The 18453-nt window shown below is 42.9% G+C and overlaps 1 protein-coding gene across 4 annotated transcripts in view; it reads right to left on the bottom strand.

Annotated features, from left to right (window-relative positions):
* Window positions 1-12049: 12049 nt before the first annotated feature.
* Window positions 12050-18453, bottom strand: part of SCG5 (secretogranin V) — a 53164-nt gene continuing 46760 nt past the window's right edge. For 2 of the 4 annotated variants that reach the window (XM_068964669.1, XM_068964670.1), the window contains exons 4-5: window positions 17909-17962; window positions 12050-12145 (exon numbers count right to left, since the gene is read on the bottom strand). In XM_068964669.1, the coding sequence (XP_068820770.1) occupies window positions 12050-12145; window positions 17909-17962 (150 nt within the window). The remainder of the gene's footprint in view (window positions 12146-17908; window positions 17963-18453) is intronic. The other 2 variants (XM_068964671.1, XM_068964672.1) reach the window with 1 other exon arrangement.

Raw genomic sequence — 18453 nt, 5'->3', positions numbered from 1 at the left:
TTCTCTCCAAACACAAAATATTCTAAAGTTCAGATTCCCTGTCTGTGAGTGGGTCAACATCACAAAAAGTTTGTGGTTTCCTCCATCATAAACAAGAGTGTTTTAAATGAACTCTGTTTCTTTTCTTCCAAGCATCACAGAAAGGTTGGGACAAAAGGAAATGCATTTTTAGTAAGAAAAGTTACTTATTAAAACTAGTGATGAGAAAAGTATGTAAATTGGTTCAGGAGAAAGAATGTGTAAAATGCTTTAACTTAAAAGGAAATACTCGTGTAGACATCCACAATGAATCAGGAGGAAAACACTCTAGCATCTTGAGAAAAGCTGTTACTCTGTTTAGCACTGACAAATACTGTCCCCCAAAAGCCCTTTCCTCTTATGATGTGGAGGAAGAAGACAAACTGCATGTAAGAGCATCTGGTTATACATACTTCATTTGGGAATGTGTACCCACTTGATCTGAGTATATTAACAAGCATGGTATTAGCTGCTGACAGTGTTTTGTATTGAACACATCCATTTGTAAAAATAAAAGAAATACTCCATTCACTTTTTCAATTCTCTGCTTTATTTAAAAAACTACTGCAATGTGGTTTGAGTTGTGAATCTATTGAAGACAGCTTTGATGAATCAAGAGTCAGGGCATATGTAAAAAGTGATTTGGAAAATTTTCTCTGGGTTATGAGGGGGTGCGTAGGGGCATCTCTCCATACTCTTTCTTGCTTTTCCATTGGCCCCTTTCACTCTCTAAGTTCATCTACTGTCACAACAAAAATAACTCCCTCTCTCTGATGCCAGACTCTTTCAGTTTTCTGGGGGGATGGTTGCCTAATTCAAAAGTTGTTGCTGTGTCAGTTGCTTGATCATGCCCGACTCTTTGCAACCCCATGGACTGCAGCACGCCAGGCCTCCCTGTCCTTCACCGTCTCCCAGAGCTTGCTCAGACGTATGTCCACTGAGTCGGTGAAGCCATCCAACCATCTTGTCCTCTGTTGTCCCCTTCTCCTGCCTTCAGTCTTTCCCAGCATCAGGGTCTTTTTCCAATGAGTTGGCTCTTCGCATCGGGTGGCCAGAGTATTGGAGCTTCAGCTTCAGCATCAGTCCTTCCAATGAATATTCAGGGTTGAAAAGTAACCTGACCATTTTGGATAATGGGTGCCGCCTGGATATGATGATGATTCCCCACCAGACACTCCAAAATAGCATCATCCAATCTGAAAGCTTCCAAAAGCCACGGAGGATAAATTAGGTAACAGCCCAATCCAAACCTCAATCAAAAAAAGAGCAAACTATAGTGAAAAACGAAAAAGAAAAAACCTCCGTTTTCACCTTCTTCATTCATGCCACTGTCAAACGGGGCAGGGGGAGATGGTTCCTATGCCAATGCCAATGATAAAGCTTGAGTGTGGTTCCACCTTTGCTGCAATTACTCAACATGAATATTTTCATTTAAAAAGGAGTTTGAAATTTCAGTCTACAATTTGGCCATACTTTCTCCTGTGGAGCTACTATAAAATGGTGAATAATGGCTAAACTGAGATCAGGTCAACAGGCCCTACTTTGACCTTCGACAGAGCCTTCAACTGATCTGTGCTTCAACCACTCCTAGATGGAAAAGAGAGATTTCCTGATGATTTACTTGATAGAGTTGAGCAGGAAGATATGATACAGACTACGGTCATGTCTAAGAATAATAGCTTATGAATGTTGGCTTAAATTTGTAAATCTGTTAGTAATGATTAACATTTAGGATCTTCTATGTTGACACTGTACTAAGTAGCTGAAACATTGGATATGGTCAACTGGTACACAATACTTATTCCTATCACCTTCTATGTGCTTTCCTGCACAGAAGGACTGGAAAACTAAAAACTGCATTTGCTAACCTGAGGCCAGCAAGGATTCTGGAAGAAAATAAAATATCAGATAGACGCACTCCCATACGCTTTGAAAGAGGAGAGTATTTTTCTGCTGCTGTTTCTGCTATGAGAGACAGTAGCTGCACACTTGTGTCAAGACAATGGCTTTGGGGGTATCATCATCTGTCAGAGCAGGGTGGTGGTGGTAGTGACATCAGTCACCACTTCCTGATGTCTGGATTCCAGTTATGCTGGTGACCTTGAACTGGTTAAGCCCAGCTGTGGCTTCCTGCCTGCTCCTCCACATCTTCAAATAACTTTCTAAGCACCTAATTCTTTGCATTAAATCACTTTCATCTGGAAATATCCAGAGTAAAGAATTTGTTTTGTGCACTGTAATCTGACTAATTCTGAATTTGGCACCTACATCAAGGTTGAATACAGGTGTGGTAGTGCAGGGAATTTGTCCTTACATCAATTTAATGAACTAAGTATTACCTTTCCCACTTGACAGATGAAAGAATTAAAATACATAGAGACAGAATAACATTCAAGGTCACTCAATTTGTTAATAGCAGAATCCAAGGTCAAATGCAAATCTAATCACACAGGTTTTTTTGCCTAACTACTCTGATGGTATGGGATCAATACAGAATAATTATGTACAAAGAGCCAAAGATTTTTTGATTTGCTTTTCTGTACAGCACGTGAAGGAAGAGTCTACATTTTGCGTAGCTTTTACGAGGTTCTCAAATCCTAGAGCATTGCTCAGTATTTGATGCCTAGGTTAGGTCCTTGAAAAATGACTGCTGAAAGAATAAATGAGTAAATGGACAGCACTGTGATGAGTTCTGACCAAGGAAGTGAAGTGAAGTGAGCTTGCTCAGTCGTGTCCGACTCTTTGCGACCCCATGGACTGTAGCCCACCAGGCTCTTCCATCCATGGGATTCTCCAGGCAAGGAGTGGGTTGCCATTTCCTTCTCCAGGGGAACTTCCCGACCCAGGGATTGAACTCGGGTCTCCCGCATAGCATGCAGGCGCTTTACCCTCTGAGCCACCGGGGAAGCCCCCTGACCAAGGAAAGTGACGTCCGAAGACAACCATTTATATGATGGCCTGCTGGTGGTTTTATTAAAGTTGTCCAACTGGTTTTATTAGCATATTTCTCACTCCTCATGTGTTCAGTTGCTTCTGCTAAGGTTGAGGTGGTTCAGTCACTAATTCATGTCCAACCCTTGTGACCCCATGGACTGTAGCCTGCCAGGCTCCTCTATGCATGGGATTTCCCAAGCAAGAATACTGGAGTGGGTTGCCATTTCCTTCTCCAGGGGATCTTCCTGATCCAGGGATTGAACCCTGGTTTCCTGCACTGCAGCTGAATTCTTTATGGGCTGAGCCACCAGGGAAGCCCATGCCTCCACCAAGAGCAATTACAAGTATTTTTCTGTTTCATGTATATATATACACACACACACTTGGTTTCTGTTGGGAGGAATAGCTTATCAACAGGTTATACTGCCACATCAAAGTCATCAAATAACAGAACATGCAGTCTCTTAGGGTGGACTTTTAGATCTACATATTTCATCCCATCTTGTAGCATCTCTTTCCTAAAACTTTCTTTCTTTACAATTCACAAGTAAGGTTTCTGAACCTGAATTCAAGGACATGTTCCTAGTAGAATCTTTACAAACACCTTGCCTTTGCTTACAAACCTCAGAAGCCAAGGTAAGACAGCCACAAAGCTCTTGCTAGATTTTTTAGGGGTTTCCTCTGTACCAATAGCAACCCATTTCCCTCTCTGAATAGTTATGAGAATTTTCAGTGGCCTCTGCTTTCTCAAAAGGCCAGGAGCTACCAGATTTGCTATCCTTGCTTACTTGCTAAGCCACTTCCGCGGTGTCTGACATTTTGTGACCCTTTGGACTGGACTGCAGCTTGCCAGGCTTCTCTGTCCATGGGATTCTCCAAGCAAGAATACTAGAGTGGGTTGCCATGCCCTCCTCCAGGGGATCTTCCTGACCTACAGATGGAACCCGAGTCTCTTGTGTCTCCAGCATTGGCAGGCGGGTTCTTTACCACTAGCACCACCTGGGAAGCCCACCAGATCTGCTATATTCTACATATTTTCTTTCAATTGCCAAACCCATGAGTATTTTAGGAGGGAATTTGATTCGTCTGTTTCTGATTTATCTACAATGAAGTCACCAAACTGAGGAGAGCAGCCTGACAGCCACAGAGTCCTGATGGAGACTCTTTTATCCTTGAGAAACAGGAAGTCATGAATGTGAAGAACAAGCATTCTGAATCCTGCTGTACTCAGGCTGTTCACAAAACTGAGGCTTCAAGTGGCTTCAGGAAATGTTACTTTCTCAAAATATACACTTCTTTAAGTAGGTCTGGCTTTCAATAGTTCTCCTGATGAATGTCCTGGGAGTAGCTTTTGGGGGGTGATGGAACTCACCCACCCTTCTGACTTCTCCTTGGGACTCCTCTGTGCACTAAGCAAGTTCCCATGGATTAGCCAATGTTTCCCAAGGTCTCACCGTTCTAATTCCCAAAGCAGTTGCCATAGCACAATATAGTTAAAGACTCACATATGTCCTGTTTGCTTCCCACATGGCTACTGGATATTCCCCTGGTCAGAGGAACACTCAAAGATGAAAGGCCATAGTGTAACCCAATGCGGAGGCTGCCCAGAGATCTGCCTTCCTGGTAAGCAAGGACCACTCCCCTAGTCTAGTCTATTTCCTTGATGATTAAGTCACGCACAGCCATCGTTTGAAGACAGCAAATGGAGATATGTAGCTGGAATGTCTTAGCTGCCCATATCTAGATGATGATTCAGGAAAGTAAGGTGAGGTTCTATTTCTGATATTTAAAAGAACTTGACAATCATATACACAACTTATTGTCAGTCTGTCAACTCAACATAAAGAAGTAATAACGGTAATCTTCTTTTTTCCCGCCCTGGCTGCACCATGGAGCTTGCAGGATCTTAGTTTCCAGACCAAAGATTGAACCTGGGCCCCAACAATGGAAGCTCCAAGTCCTAAGCATTGGACTGCCAGGGAATTCTCTCATTCTTCCTTCTTTACACATACTATAAGATATTCAAACTCACATGACTTCTTTAAAACATTTCATAATGGTCATTCATTCAGCAGTTACTGTGTTTATCAGGCCCTATGTAAGTTCCAGGATAGAATGCAAAATGAGACACAGTCCATGACCTCAAAGAGTTTATAACTTAGTTGAGTGAGGCAGACACATCATAAACCAACAAGTATTGGCTAGCAGTGTGGTACAAAGATGGGTATTAATTGTAGCGATCAAGAGACCAGAATTCAAGTTCCAGCTCTGCCACAGTTACAGAGTCTTGGCTAAGTTATGTAATGTCTCTGCCTTAATTATTTCATCTAGAAAATGTAAGAAGGGAGAATTAAATGATCCACACATACATAACCTGCTCTGCATATGTAGTTCAGTTCAGTCGCTCAGCTGTGTCCGACTCCTTGTGACTCCTTGGACTGCAGCATGCCGGGCTTCCTTGTCCATCACCAATTCCCGGAGCTTGCCCATACTTATGTCCATCTAGTCAGTGATGCCATCCAGCCATCTAACCCTCTGTTGTCCCCTTCTCCTCCTGCCTTCAGTCTTTCCCAGTATCAGGATCTTTTTCCAATGAGTCGGTTCTTTGCATCAGGTGGTCAAAGTATTGGAGCTTCTGCTTCAGCATCAGTCCTTCCAATGAATATTCAGGACTGCTTTCCTTTAGGATTGACTGGTTTGATCTCCTTGCAGTCCAAGGGACTCTCAAGAGTCTTCTCCAGCACTACAGTTCAAATGCATCAATTCTTCGGTGCTCAGATTTCTTTATGGTCCAACTCTCACATCCATACACGACTACTGGAAAAACCATAGCTTTGACTAGATGGACCTTTGTCGGCTCTGCGTAGATAGTAACTCATTATTACTCTGCCCAGTTACAGGGACTGAATGGAAATACGTGGAGGTCTCCTAGAGACACACTCCTAAGAAGAGTGATAAAAGAGTCAACACTACTTGATGTTGGGGCAAAGAGTGACCTCCTACCTGGCTGTATTTCCAGGTGAAAGTTGCTAGGAAGATCTACCCCATATGTGGGAATTCATATTCTCTACGAGTGAGTCTTGACTATTCTGATATAATGAGGTGGAGATAATACACTCGCCCAGTCCTGAGTCCACCTAGCTTTACAAATCTCTCCCAGGGCTCAAAAGACCTGGAATTTCTATTTGCCTTGACATTTCAGTATTTTTAGCTCCCTTACCACCATCTCCTATTTTTTTTTCTTGTGTAGATTAGAAACTTGAACAGCCTTTGGCCTGGTCTATACACTACTGCCAGTGATCTTTCTAAAACAAAAAATTATAATGTTCCCACCTCTGATGAAATCCTCTTGAGATTTTTCACCCTTCAGGATAAAATCCATGCTTTCTAGTGTGACCCCTCTAGCTCTTTATGACAGTCTCTGCCTCCCTCACTGGTCTCCTCTCTCAGCTCTTCTCTCCATGTCACCCCTAACACTATCACCAGACGGGGCTCTCCCAAGCACTGTCTCCTCACTTTCCTCTGTAATTTTGAACATACACTCCTTTGCCTGAAACATTCTCCCTTCCATTCTCCTTCTTGATTTTGAAGAACTCTTTTTTTTTTAAATTTATTAAAAACATATTCCTTTAAAAAAAATTCTACTTATTTATTCATGGCTGTTCTGGGTCTTCATTTTTGGTGCCGCCTTCCTCTAGCTGCGGACGGTGGGGCTCCTCTCCAGTCACAGTGGACTTTTTTGTGGCAGCTTCTCTTGTTGCGGAGCATGGGCTCTAGGTGTGCAGGCTTCAGTAGCCGAGGCCTGCGAGCTTAGTTGCCCTGTGGCATGTGGAATCTTCCTACACCAGGGATCAAACCTGAGTCCCCTGCATTGGCAGGTGGATCCCTAACCACTGGCCACCAGGGAAGCCCTGAAAAACTCTTTTGAGACTCAGCTTGGGTGTAACCTTCTGATTTCCTTTCCTGACCCTTTCCCTCTGGGTCAGCTGCCCCTCTTCTGGGTCCTCATTATACCTACACAGACTCTGCCATGACTCTGGTCCTCCTACCAGCCCCTCCACATGGTGAGTTCCTTGGGCTCAGAAATCCTTTCTGTCTCTCCACCTGGCTCAGCCCCAGCTCATGAAATGTTTGGATGGAATCACAGAACCTTGGAGAGAATCTCAGCCATCCTCACACATGGAGGTACAGGAATGCCCTCCCCAGAGACTATAAACTAAGTGCCCAATGAAAGTGCAGGGGAGAGAGAGGCAACAGTGCATGGGGGAGCCCCGTCTGGTGATAGTTTTAGGGGTAACATGGAGAAGCGAGCTGAGAGAGGGGTCCAGTGGGGGAGGCGGAGACTGTCATAAAGAGCCAGAGGAGTCACACACACGCTTCAGATGCCAGCCTCTTGTGCGTTTAGGGGCAGAGTGTGAATACCATCTGCAGCAGAGACAAAAGTGAGAGGGAGAAGGGCCACTGGCTCTTCTTGGGTATCTATGTATCCTGGGAAAGGGTGTGGCTGGGCCTACTCTGTGTTAGTGTGGTCCTTTGGAGAGAGAGCAGGGGAGAGCGTGACGGAGTGGCACGTGTTGGAACAACTCCACATGCTCTCAGAGCTAGACTGTGCTCTAGAAAGCAGCCATGTCTGTGAATGGAAAGAATTTTAACTTCATATCCCAATCATGGAGCCCTGCATCAGCCACCCAGCTAGGCAAGTGTCTACACATCAGGCAAGACCAAGCTTTAGGCTGTGTGGCAGCAAGATGGCACAGGAGCCTACAAGGATGTAATAATCTCTTCCCACCTGACTTCAGCAGATGGAGTGTCCTGGGGTTCTTAAACTGTTGCTTGGAGGGGCCCTAAGAAAAGAGATTCTCTGGACCACCTGCCTGGTATGTGCTTGAATGATTATTGAACATAGAACACTGCAGTTGATGGAGAGTGGTGTTGATTGCAAAGTGGTGAGGAACCCAGTAGCCCACCAGGTGCCCCTTGCAGTTCTGATGCTCGGATGGAGCATCTTTCCCTCTTAAATTAGGTGCTTGATGACTCCCAAAGGGCTGAGTTTGGCTAAATAGGATACAGTTCTTAAGTGTCAGAGGAAGTACAGGATTATTTTGTATTGGCCTACTTTAATTTTATGGCAATTGTGAGATTACTAGGGCCTAGAGGCCCATAATATCTGTCTCTTGTTTGATCTGATTGACCAGTAGATTCAGGAGCTGCTGGCCTGATGGATCTACTAGCAATTAACTCTTTGGTCTTTCACCTGGTGGTTAGAGGGCATTGATGATTATTGGCCATGACATTTCCTTTTGAGATCCCCCTAAATTTTACTCCACCCTCTTGCCTTTTTCAAGGGCTCCTCAACAGACTTTTCTGCTCCTCAGTGACAACCAACGTGGCTCACAGTACTAATTTTAGCATTGATTTCTAAGGTTTTGGGGGTCACAGATCCCTTTGAGAATCTGGAACTCCTTCATAAGAGGAAAAGCACCCCTCCAGATATGCATAGGCACACAGAACCCCACTGAGTGTCAGAGGTTCTTCGACCTCAGATTCAGCCTGCAATCTACAAGCCTGTGTACAACTTTGACCTTGTACAGAACCTTGCTCCCTTGACCTTCCCTATAAGACTTTACCTCTTGCATTACTGATTCTGTCTTTGGTTCCCCTGACCTTCTACTTCAAGCCTATTCATCGTCAGCTCCACTCAACTCTACTTGCTGTAGACATCACAACAGAGACATCATTCACGGTTACTTGAAATTTTTCCTTTGCGGAGAATCCTAACTCAGCTTCTCCCAGGCTGCTAACTCTTTTCTGTTTCCCTCTCATTCCCCCTTGTACCTATTGAAGCTTATTTCGGGTCACATCATTTCCATAATTCTTTTGACATTTCTCCAATCAGTTGAGCCAACCTGACCCTTCACAGAGCCTCGTGTCTACAATGGGGCATCTCAGGATCGCTTTTCCTCGTGTCTTAGAATCTTGACTCCTTAATGTTGTACATGTATCAGTTGAGGAGGGCTCACTCTCATGTCTACCCTATCAGCTCTTCACCTGAAGGTGCTGAGAGTGACTGGATAAGGTTATAAACCATGTTGACAGGCTCCTTACAAGTGCAGAGTAAGTTACTAAACTGGGCTCTCAGAGCAGTTCACGCCTTTCACCTTTTTCTAATTCCCTACTTCTGGGCCACTCAAGATGTTGTTCGAGGGCCAGCAGCAACAGCACTGTCTATGAATTTAAACAAATGCAAAATAGAAGGCTCTTCTGGAATTACTGTATCAGAATGTGCGGTTTAAACAATATCCCTAAGTGAATCATGAACGATTAAGAAACACTCTCCTGTCTGTTCCCCACAGGAGTTGTTCTAAATTTTTGTCCATACTACTTCATTTTTGATTGCCCTGTGGATGAGTGTATCAGTCAGGGACCAGTTGGGAAAATAGAAAATATCCTAAGGAATTCACACAGAAATAATTCAATATAGAAAATGGTTTATACAGGTGATAGAAGGGCCAGGAAGCCAAACAGGAGTTGGTGAAATAAACCAGAGATTAACGAAGAAGCCGTGACCTCCTTAGCTGCAGGGACCAGGAGAAGAGGTGACATGACTGGTGCCCTGGGGGACCAGGCTTACCTGGCAGGAGATGGAGCCTCAGAGAAGACGCAACTACTGGGCCCCAAAATGAATTATCTTGTTTTCTTTCATTTTCTCAGTTTCTACTCTGCCCTCAGCCACCTCATGTTAGACCCAGCCAGATGTCAGCTGACAAGGGAGCCTAGGAAAGAGGGAAAGGCCAAAAAAAAAGGAGGGGGGGGGCGGGCCTTGAAAGGCAAATGAGTCAAACAGCCACCTCCTCCTCCTGCTTCGCTTATGCTTCCTTCCTCCTGACCTCGGAATATGTCTTTGGCCATCTTTCCTTCCTTCTGATCAATCTTGGAAAAAAGGTGTCTTTTCTTTTTTCTAAGAGAGCTGAAACTGCTATAAACTGTAATTAAAATGCTTATGAAACACAGAATCCCTAGGTTAGACCCTCCCAGCTCTAAACATCTCTAGAATGTGAGTGAATTATCTTTTAAAATCAGGTGTTAATGATGCTTTTGAAATGATGCTATGGATTGTGGAGAATTTGCCTGCTGAAACCCTCTAGGAAAAATGCTTCCTACTCTGAAACAGGGGCCAATACCTCTCCTAATTTGTATAAGTGATAATAACAGACTCAGGTGCTAACTAAATATGGACAAGCTATTTCTGTTACACAAGTCATTGACATTTAGATTTAATAATAACTTATTAGAGCTTAGGACTTCCCTGGTGGCTCAGATGGTAAAACATCTGCTTACAATGTGGGAGACCGGGTTTGATCCCTGAGTCAGGAAGACCCTCTGGAGAAGGAAATGGCAACCCACTCCAGTACTCTTGCCTGGAAAATCCCATGGATGGAAGAGCCTGGTAAGCCACATACAGTCCACAGGGTCACAAAGAGTCAGACACGACTGAGCAATCAAAATATTAGAGCTTCCCAGGTGGCGCTAATGGTAAAGAACCTGCCTGCCAATGCAGGAGACGTGAGTTTGACCCCTGGGTTGGGAAGGTCCCCTGGAGGAGGGCATGGCAACCTACTCCAGTATTCTTACCTGGAGAATTCCATGGACAGAAGAGCCTGGTAGGCTAAAGCCCACAGGGTCACAAAGGGTCACACACGACTGAAGCGACTTAGCACGTAGCACATTTTCACTTATTAAAATGAAAAATGATCATTCTAGGACGTCCCTGGCAGTCTAGTGGTTAAGACTCTGTGCTTCTGATGCAGGAGACCCAGGATCGATCCCTAATCAGGGAGCTAAGATCTCACACGCTGTGTTGTGCAGTCAAAAATTTTTTAAAAAGAAAAAAGAATGATTTTTGTCCCTGAGTGCTTTCTCACTGTTATCTCCCTTCTATAGAAAAGGAAATTGAGGCCAATGATATCAAAGCCTGAAACCATCATCTCCTTTACAGCTGTACAGTGAGGAGGTATAAAGAGCACAAAAACAATCTCACCAATGAACTAATTCCCACCAGCCTTTCTCTGAGTTGATTTTCTCACTTGGGAGGGCTCCAGCTGAAAGAAGAGGGCACGACTCTTCAGAAACATGCAGGAAAGCACGTCTGCATCTGCATTCCAAGATTTAAAAGTAGTGTGGAGCTGACTGACCTACCTGGAGCTCATGGATTGGATGCTTTGCTGCCTGAGGACTTTGCTGGTGTCAGTCTGAGTCCCCAGTGCACCACCCGCCCCCACCCCCCACCAGAGCCCAGCTCTGTGCCTGACACATGGTAGAAACCCAAAGTCTGCTGAGTAAATAAAACAACTCACAGTCAGTTGACCATAGTCCCTGTTTGTTGACTGTGCCACTTTCAGCTTTTCATGGAAGCTGAGTCTCAGTCCCACCATCTGTAAAATGGGACTGATAATACCGACTCCATATTTACTTCACAGTATTGTTAAAATAAGATCATATTTAAGATTTTGTCCTAGTAAGCAATCATTCATATAATGCTCTAAATTTAATTTTTAAAATTAATTTTTTTAATTTTAAGAATTTAGAGCCTCAAATTTTAAAAAAATCCACATACCTGTGCTTGCACACTTATTAAGATGTACCCAAGTGAAATGTGTCAGCTCCTCCTCTTGGGTACTGTTTCCTTTACTGGTGCATAACAGTGCATAAGGGCTGACTGAACTGGATAATAAAAATCAAATGCCAGCTTTTTATAGTCTTGGCCAAAACAGTGCCACCCAAAACACCATTTTAAATTGCAAGAAATCAGAGGACGTTTCATTCATTTGCTTTTTATTGTTGTTGACACATACAATTCAATTTTAATGCTCATTGCAGATCCACACTTAAAGGGGAAAAAAGGCTCTCACCCTAATTTAGCAGAAAGCAGAGCTATCGGCACGAAGGGCAACACAATACCAAAATACGTTTGCTTTTCAACCATACTTATCTGAATTAGAAACATGCTGCCCGTCACAGGGGCTCTAACAACACACGGGCAGAAGCAGTGCCAAGGAGGTATAGCAGGCCACATGGATTTCCACACTGCGTCTTCACTTTACTCTGGGTCCTTATCTTCATCTGAGAAATGGGGGACTGACTTCTTTGCAACAACATTATCCAGTCTCTGTCCTTGTAGATACGGATTGACACTCTGAAAAATATATATGGTTTAGAATCATACGTGAATAACAGATACAGACATCTCACAGAAAAGGTGAACGAGAACTCTTTCCCACCTATTGGGTTAACTAGGTAACACTGGAGCCTGCTGCTGCTGCTGCTAAGTCGCTTCAGTCATGTCCGACTCTTTGCGACCCCATAGACGGCAGCCCACCAGGCTCCCCCGTCCCTGGGATTCTCCAGGCAAGAATACTGGAGTAGGTTGCCATTTCCTTCTCCAACGCATGAAAGTGAAAAGTGAAAGTGAAGTCGCTCAGTCGTGTCCGACTCTTAGCGACCTGATGGACTGCAGCCCACCAGGCTCCTCCATTCATGGGATTTTCCAGGCAAGAGTACTGGAGTGGGGTGTCATTGCCTTCTCCAAAACACTGACTGACAGATGTGTCTAATTATGTCTTTAACACAACTGTTTCACACAACTCATTATCAGATGCAGTTTGGTCCCACTCCCTGTTTTGGAATAAAGATTTGAAGTGAACCTGCTAATAAACCCTCACTATTAACTTAAATACAAAGCCTCACATGAAACAGAATTATTATCCCATGGGTTTAGAGAAGAGAGAATACAAACTGAATTAAACCATTTTACAAGAAGAATGTTCTAAAGAAGAGGACAGAATGGAGCCAAATGGGAAGAGTGGTCACAGATTACCTGCTGCTGTGACTGACTCTTCCAAAGCAGCATTCCACTTAAAAAGGACTCATCAAGGGCTCTAGCTATCACTGTCACCTTCTCTCAGTCAAATTCAAAAGCCAAAGGAAAGGAAATTATACAGAAAGCATCTTTATTTATTATTATTTTTTAGGATGTATAAAGTTGTGATATTTTATTTTTAAAATTTTTTATTATAATATAGCTGATTAACAACTTAGCTTCAGGTGTACAGCAAATACATATATCCACTCTTTTTTTTATTTTTTAAGATTCTCTTCCCATATAGGCCATTACAGAGTACTGAGTGGAATTTCCTGTGCTACATAGCAGGTTCTTACTAGTTACTTATTTTATATATAGTAATGTGTATAGTGAAAATTGCTCAGTTGTGTCCAATTCTTTGTGACCCCGTGGAATATACAATCCATGCAGTTCTCCAGGCCAGAATACTGGAGTGGGTAGCCATTCCCTTCTCCAGGGGGTCTTCTCAACCCAGGTATTGAACCCAGGTCTCCCACACTGCAGGCGGATTCTTTACCAGCTGGGCCACCAGGGGCACACATTGTGTATATGTCAGTCCCAATTTATTCTGTCTCCCCTTTTTCCCTGGTAACCGTAAGTCTGTTTCCTACATCTGTGACTCCAAACTACAGAAGTATTACCTCATCAGTCAGAATGGTCCTCAAAAATCTACAAACACTAAATGCTGGAGAGGGTATGGAAAAAAGGGAACCCTCCTACACTGCTGATAGGAACGTAAATTGGTACATCCACTATGGAGAACAGTATGGAGGTTCTTTGAAAAAACTAAAAATAGAACTATCATATGATCCAGCAATCTACTGTTGGGCATATACCCAGAGAAAACCATATTTAGAAAAGAGACATGCACTCCAAAGTTCACTGCAGCACTATTTACAGTAGCAGGACATGGAAGCAACCTAAACACCCATCAACAGAGGAATGGATAAAGCAGGTGTGGTACATATATACAATGGAATATTATTCAGCTATAAAAAGAACAAAAGAATGCCATTTGCAGCAACATGGATGAACCTAGAGATTGTCATACTGAGTCAAGCAAGTCAGACACATAAAGACAAATGACACACGACATCACTTATATGTGGAATCAAAAAAAAAAGTGCAGATAAACTTATTTACATAACTCCTTTATTTTTGACTCAAGACTCCACTGTCTGAAATTCTTTTCATCTGTTGGTATTCTGAATGAGTCAATGTTTTTCCATTCCTTCTTTATTTTATATCTATTTTTTAAGGTTTGGATTTAAACTAGGAATTGGAGTTTTATAACAGTATGTAGCAAGCAGACAAAAATTCAGGTTTTGAAAGGTATATGTTTATTGAAGTTGTCTTCCAATAATTAAACATAAGAAAGAAACTGTCATTACAATATATCTGCAATCCCATGGCACCTCTAGGCCCCACGGATGAATGGAGGCATTTCACAGGGGGTCTCTCGTGCCCATGGGACGTTGTCTGCTATGAGTTTTGAGCAGATGTTCTCCTAAATAGAAGGCCTGGAAACTGAGTTTAGTATTTAAAAATGTACTTCCACATTCTGATAGGTAAAAGTATGAATGAGGAAAGGCCCAACTTATCCTGCAAAAATGCATCACAAACAAGCTGAGAATTACAAAGTATGCAATGTTCTCATTGATCTGAAAAGTGGTATGTCACCAAATAACAGTACTTTGCTGGGAAGCATATTTAAAATATTTAAATAATTACTTTTTTATATTAGGAATTGTCAACTAGAATGGCCTGGCTTAACCCAGAGAATCATTTCAGAATCTCTAGCTAGGTGGAGCACATTCAGTACTATAAATATTTTTTATTTTTTCTTAGTAAAAATATATTCTGAAATTTCTAATGATTTAAAAGGATATGAAATATTAATTTAAAAATATTTTTTCTAAGCTATGTTCTTTAATATGATTTTTGAGCATTTAAAAAATTTGATATCGACATATAGCTGATTAACAATACTGTGATAGTTTCAGGTGGTGAGCAAAGGGACTCAGTCATACATATACATGTATCCCTTCATGACAGTCATGTTTATCAAATATAGAAATAAAAGGTTGACAAACTCTTTAAATAAGATAAATAGCAGATCTCAAATATTAACAAGATACCTCCCAAGAATTAAAAATTTGTTGCCATTTAAAAGGTCATTTATTGACCTTTTCTTCTTGAAGCAACTAGGAATTCAACTAGATTTGAGCAAATTTAGAAAGATACATAAAACCACCCAAGGCTCTGTTGTAATTCTGGGGAGAAGCTGTCCTGATAAGGGACTGTCATGAGAGCAAGTCCTTCTGCCCAGACCTAGGCCACAACAGATGAAGCAGGGAATGAAGGAAGTGAATTAATGGGAAAGTAAAAGGAGCAATCACTTGAGCTTCTTTGGTAAATGTCTGAGTACTGAATCCTACATACAAGGTTAATAATGATGATGTGTGTGCATGCTCAGTTTCTCAGTTGTGTCTGACTTTTTGGTGACCCCATGGACTGTAGCCTGCTAGGCTCCTCTGTTCATGGAATTTCCCAGGCAAGAATACTGGAGTGGGTTGCCATTTCCTCCTTCAGGGGATCTTCCTGACCCAGGGATCGAATCCTCGTCTCCTGCATCAGCAGGCATATTCTTTACCACTAAGCCACCAGGGAAGTCCAATAGTGATGATACTTGGTTTTAAATACCTTCTGAAGAACTCAAGGCACTTAGATATTTACCTTTTCCCTTGGGTGAGAGACTGGCTAGGTTACAGAGTTGCTATTTCACAACTGATAGAACCACTGGGATTGGACCCTTGCCTCTGATGACCTCTGGAAACCCAAAGCAGATGCTGAGCGTCACTGGAGGAAGCCCTGATTTTTCACAATAGCAAGCCCATAATTTCTTCATATTGATTTGTATACTGGAGGGAGCGGTCAAAGTCATCAATCAAGATGGGAACATAACCTGAGGTCTGTTGACAGGGGAGGTAAGTTCTGGTTCTCCTCCAGACCTGAGAGGCCCCTGGTTTATGGCATGAGCACGGATCTTTGTAGATGTCTGAGAATAGGAAGAACTTGATACCTCTGGGTCAAAGCGACCCTATTTTCATAAATTCTCAGGCTTTCCTATGTGGAGTAAGATGAAGCCAAAATAAAATCCTTTATAACATGTGTGCTAGCCAAACTGAGTTTTGGTCATCACTGGTCTCATACAAAAATGACCTAAATCATGACCTGCAGTCATTAACCAAGGCAGCCCAGGAGGAATAGTGAGTCAGGCAGCAGAGACAATTAAAGCTTCATGCTAAGACACCCATTTCAGTATGGTCACTGTTCTTATTTGGAAATGTCCTTATTGCACCATGGGGAGACATTCAAGCCATCTTACTGGTAAATTATGTGTATTCTGAACTCCTGGAATAGAATTTCTTGATGTTCTCTCAAGATCACATTACACCCTTCAGACCTTCCCTGCCACCATCTACCACTGGAAGCTGTAATCATCCAAGAAAAATCTCTGAATAACCCCATTAACTCTCTGAACATCTGTTTCCAAAGCAAAACTTTGCTTCTTGAATAGAGAACTGGCCATGGGTCTTCTGTATTTTGTCAGGCAGCACAGGGGCTTGGAACTTTTCATTTTGGGGGCCTGAGGAATTAATGCTGAGTCCACAAAACCTACACCTCTTCAAGCATTCTGACTAGATCTGGCAAAACTATTCAGAAAGGCCTCAATGACCACTGTCCAAACTCCCCAATTTTGCCAGGATCCAGGTACTTCCTAGTCTAAATAAATAGTCAGTGGCCTTGCATGTACAATTTGGTTTGTATATTTTAACTAAGATGGTTACTATCTGGCAGCATTTTATTATGGAACAAGCAGACTTTAACTTTTAAAATCTGATTAAAAAAAAAAAAAAAGCAGGTGGGACTTCCCTGGTGATCCAGTGATTGAGACTCCATGCTGCCAATGTTGTAGGCAGAAGCGGGTTGTGGGAGGGGCACAGGTTCAATGCCTGGTGGGGGAACTAAGATCCCACATGCTGTTCAGTGCTGCCAAAATTTTGCTTTTAAATGGCAGGTGGCCTGGCACTTTTGTCTAAAAACGCACCAACCACCGGCCACTTGTTCAGTCTCAACACCATCAAATACACTGGAAGCCCAAAGTCAAGTGACATCAGCTTTACAAGAGGAATCACTGTAGTGGCTAAATGAACAGTACCTCGGGCAGCCCTGGGATGGTGAAGAACTAACCCTGCAAATTCCAGTCAGTAAACAAATAAAATGGACCTAGTGGATTTTTACATCAGTCTGGCTGGACCAAGAAAAAAAAGTATGCAGAAGGAATGAGATTTGTTCATGTCATCTTTTTCCCGGACATTTCTTCAAAATTATTGCCTGGAGCAGGCAGTTCAACACTTCCTGGTTCTTGGTTTGAGTTTTTATGTAATTGATGCGGATGGATTTGTGGGCCGTTTCCTCCAGTGGCCTATAGCTCCTTTGAGGAAGGACATATCACTCCTGTACTCCCCACATCCCTATCTACACCCACGGGTGGGATGCAATTGACTTTTTGTGAGTGCAATGATGGTGGTGGATTTGCCACAAAACTTACTGTGCCAGATGAATAACCAAAGGACTCACTGTATAGCACAGGGAACTCTGCTCAGTGTTATGTGGCAGCCTAGATGGGAGGGGAGTTTGGGGCAGAATGGATACATGTATATGTATGGCTGAGTCCCTCTGGTGTCTACCTGACACTATCACAACATGGTACAGTAATAGCTATACTCCGATACAGACTAACAAGATTAAAAAAGAACTTGGTGTGCCACTAGAAATTACCTGCTAGAGCCTGGAGAAGACATCACAGAAACCAAGGGCAGACTTTCTAGGCACAGTTGTCACTAGGGACCACTGTTCACCCTTGCCCCCATGCAGGACTGTACGTGAAAGGACTCTGCTACTTTCTGTTACCGCCCGAGGGGAACAGCCTGTCAACGGCCCCACTCAGAAAGCCCTAGACATCCCCCAGCCTCACAGCCAGTCAGACGTTACCCTCCGCTTGCGTCTCTGTCCTCCCTTCATCTTCTCATAAAGGAGCTTCTTGTTCTGGAGTCGAGAGAAAAGAAAACAAATGCAGAAGTGTGGGTCACGTTTGGTCAATGGCTATTATATCCTTGGTGTGGCCCCCTGGATATTTGCATACACATATTTTAGAAACAAAACCAGATGAAAGGAGCGTCGTGTCAGAAAGATAGACCACAAGAGAAAAGCCGGTGTTGTGCAGCTTTTAGTAAAGTTCTCTGTGATGCCCCAAGGCACACCCATGTCATCAACAATCATATAAATCAGAACATACGACATTCTAACACACAAGGGGCACTGGAGACCCATCTCCTCACTTTGAACAGCCTTTGCTTAAAACAAACAATTTTATCTTATTTTACTTTAGTGTCTAACTCCCATTTTATGAGCTGTACACATAAACTGTTCTCTAGAGGAGTGTCTGACTATTAGCAACAATCCTCTATGTAAATAAATGAGACATCCGACTTCTGCAACCCTTCCTCGTGTGGCTTGAGTCAGTGCCCCCAGTCAAG

The sequence above is a fragment of the Capricornis sumatraensis genome, chromosome 2 (genome assembly GCF_032405125.1).
Source record: "Capricornis sumatraensis isolate serow.1 chromosome 2, serow.2, whole genome shotgun sequence".
NCBI classification, from domain to species: domain Eukaryota; kingdom Metazoa; phylum Chordata; class Mammalia; order Artiodactyla; family Bovidae; genus Capricornis; species Capricornis sumatraensis.
Note: the sequence above shows the minus strand (reverse complement) of the source record. Positions and strands in the feature narration are given on the sequence as shown.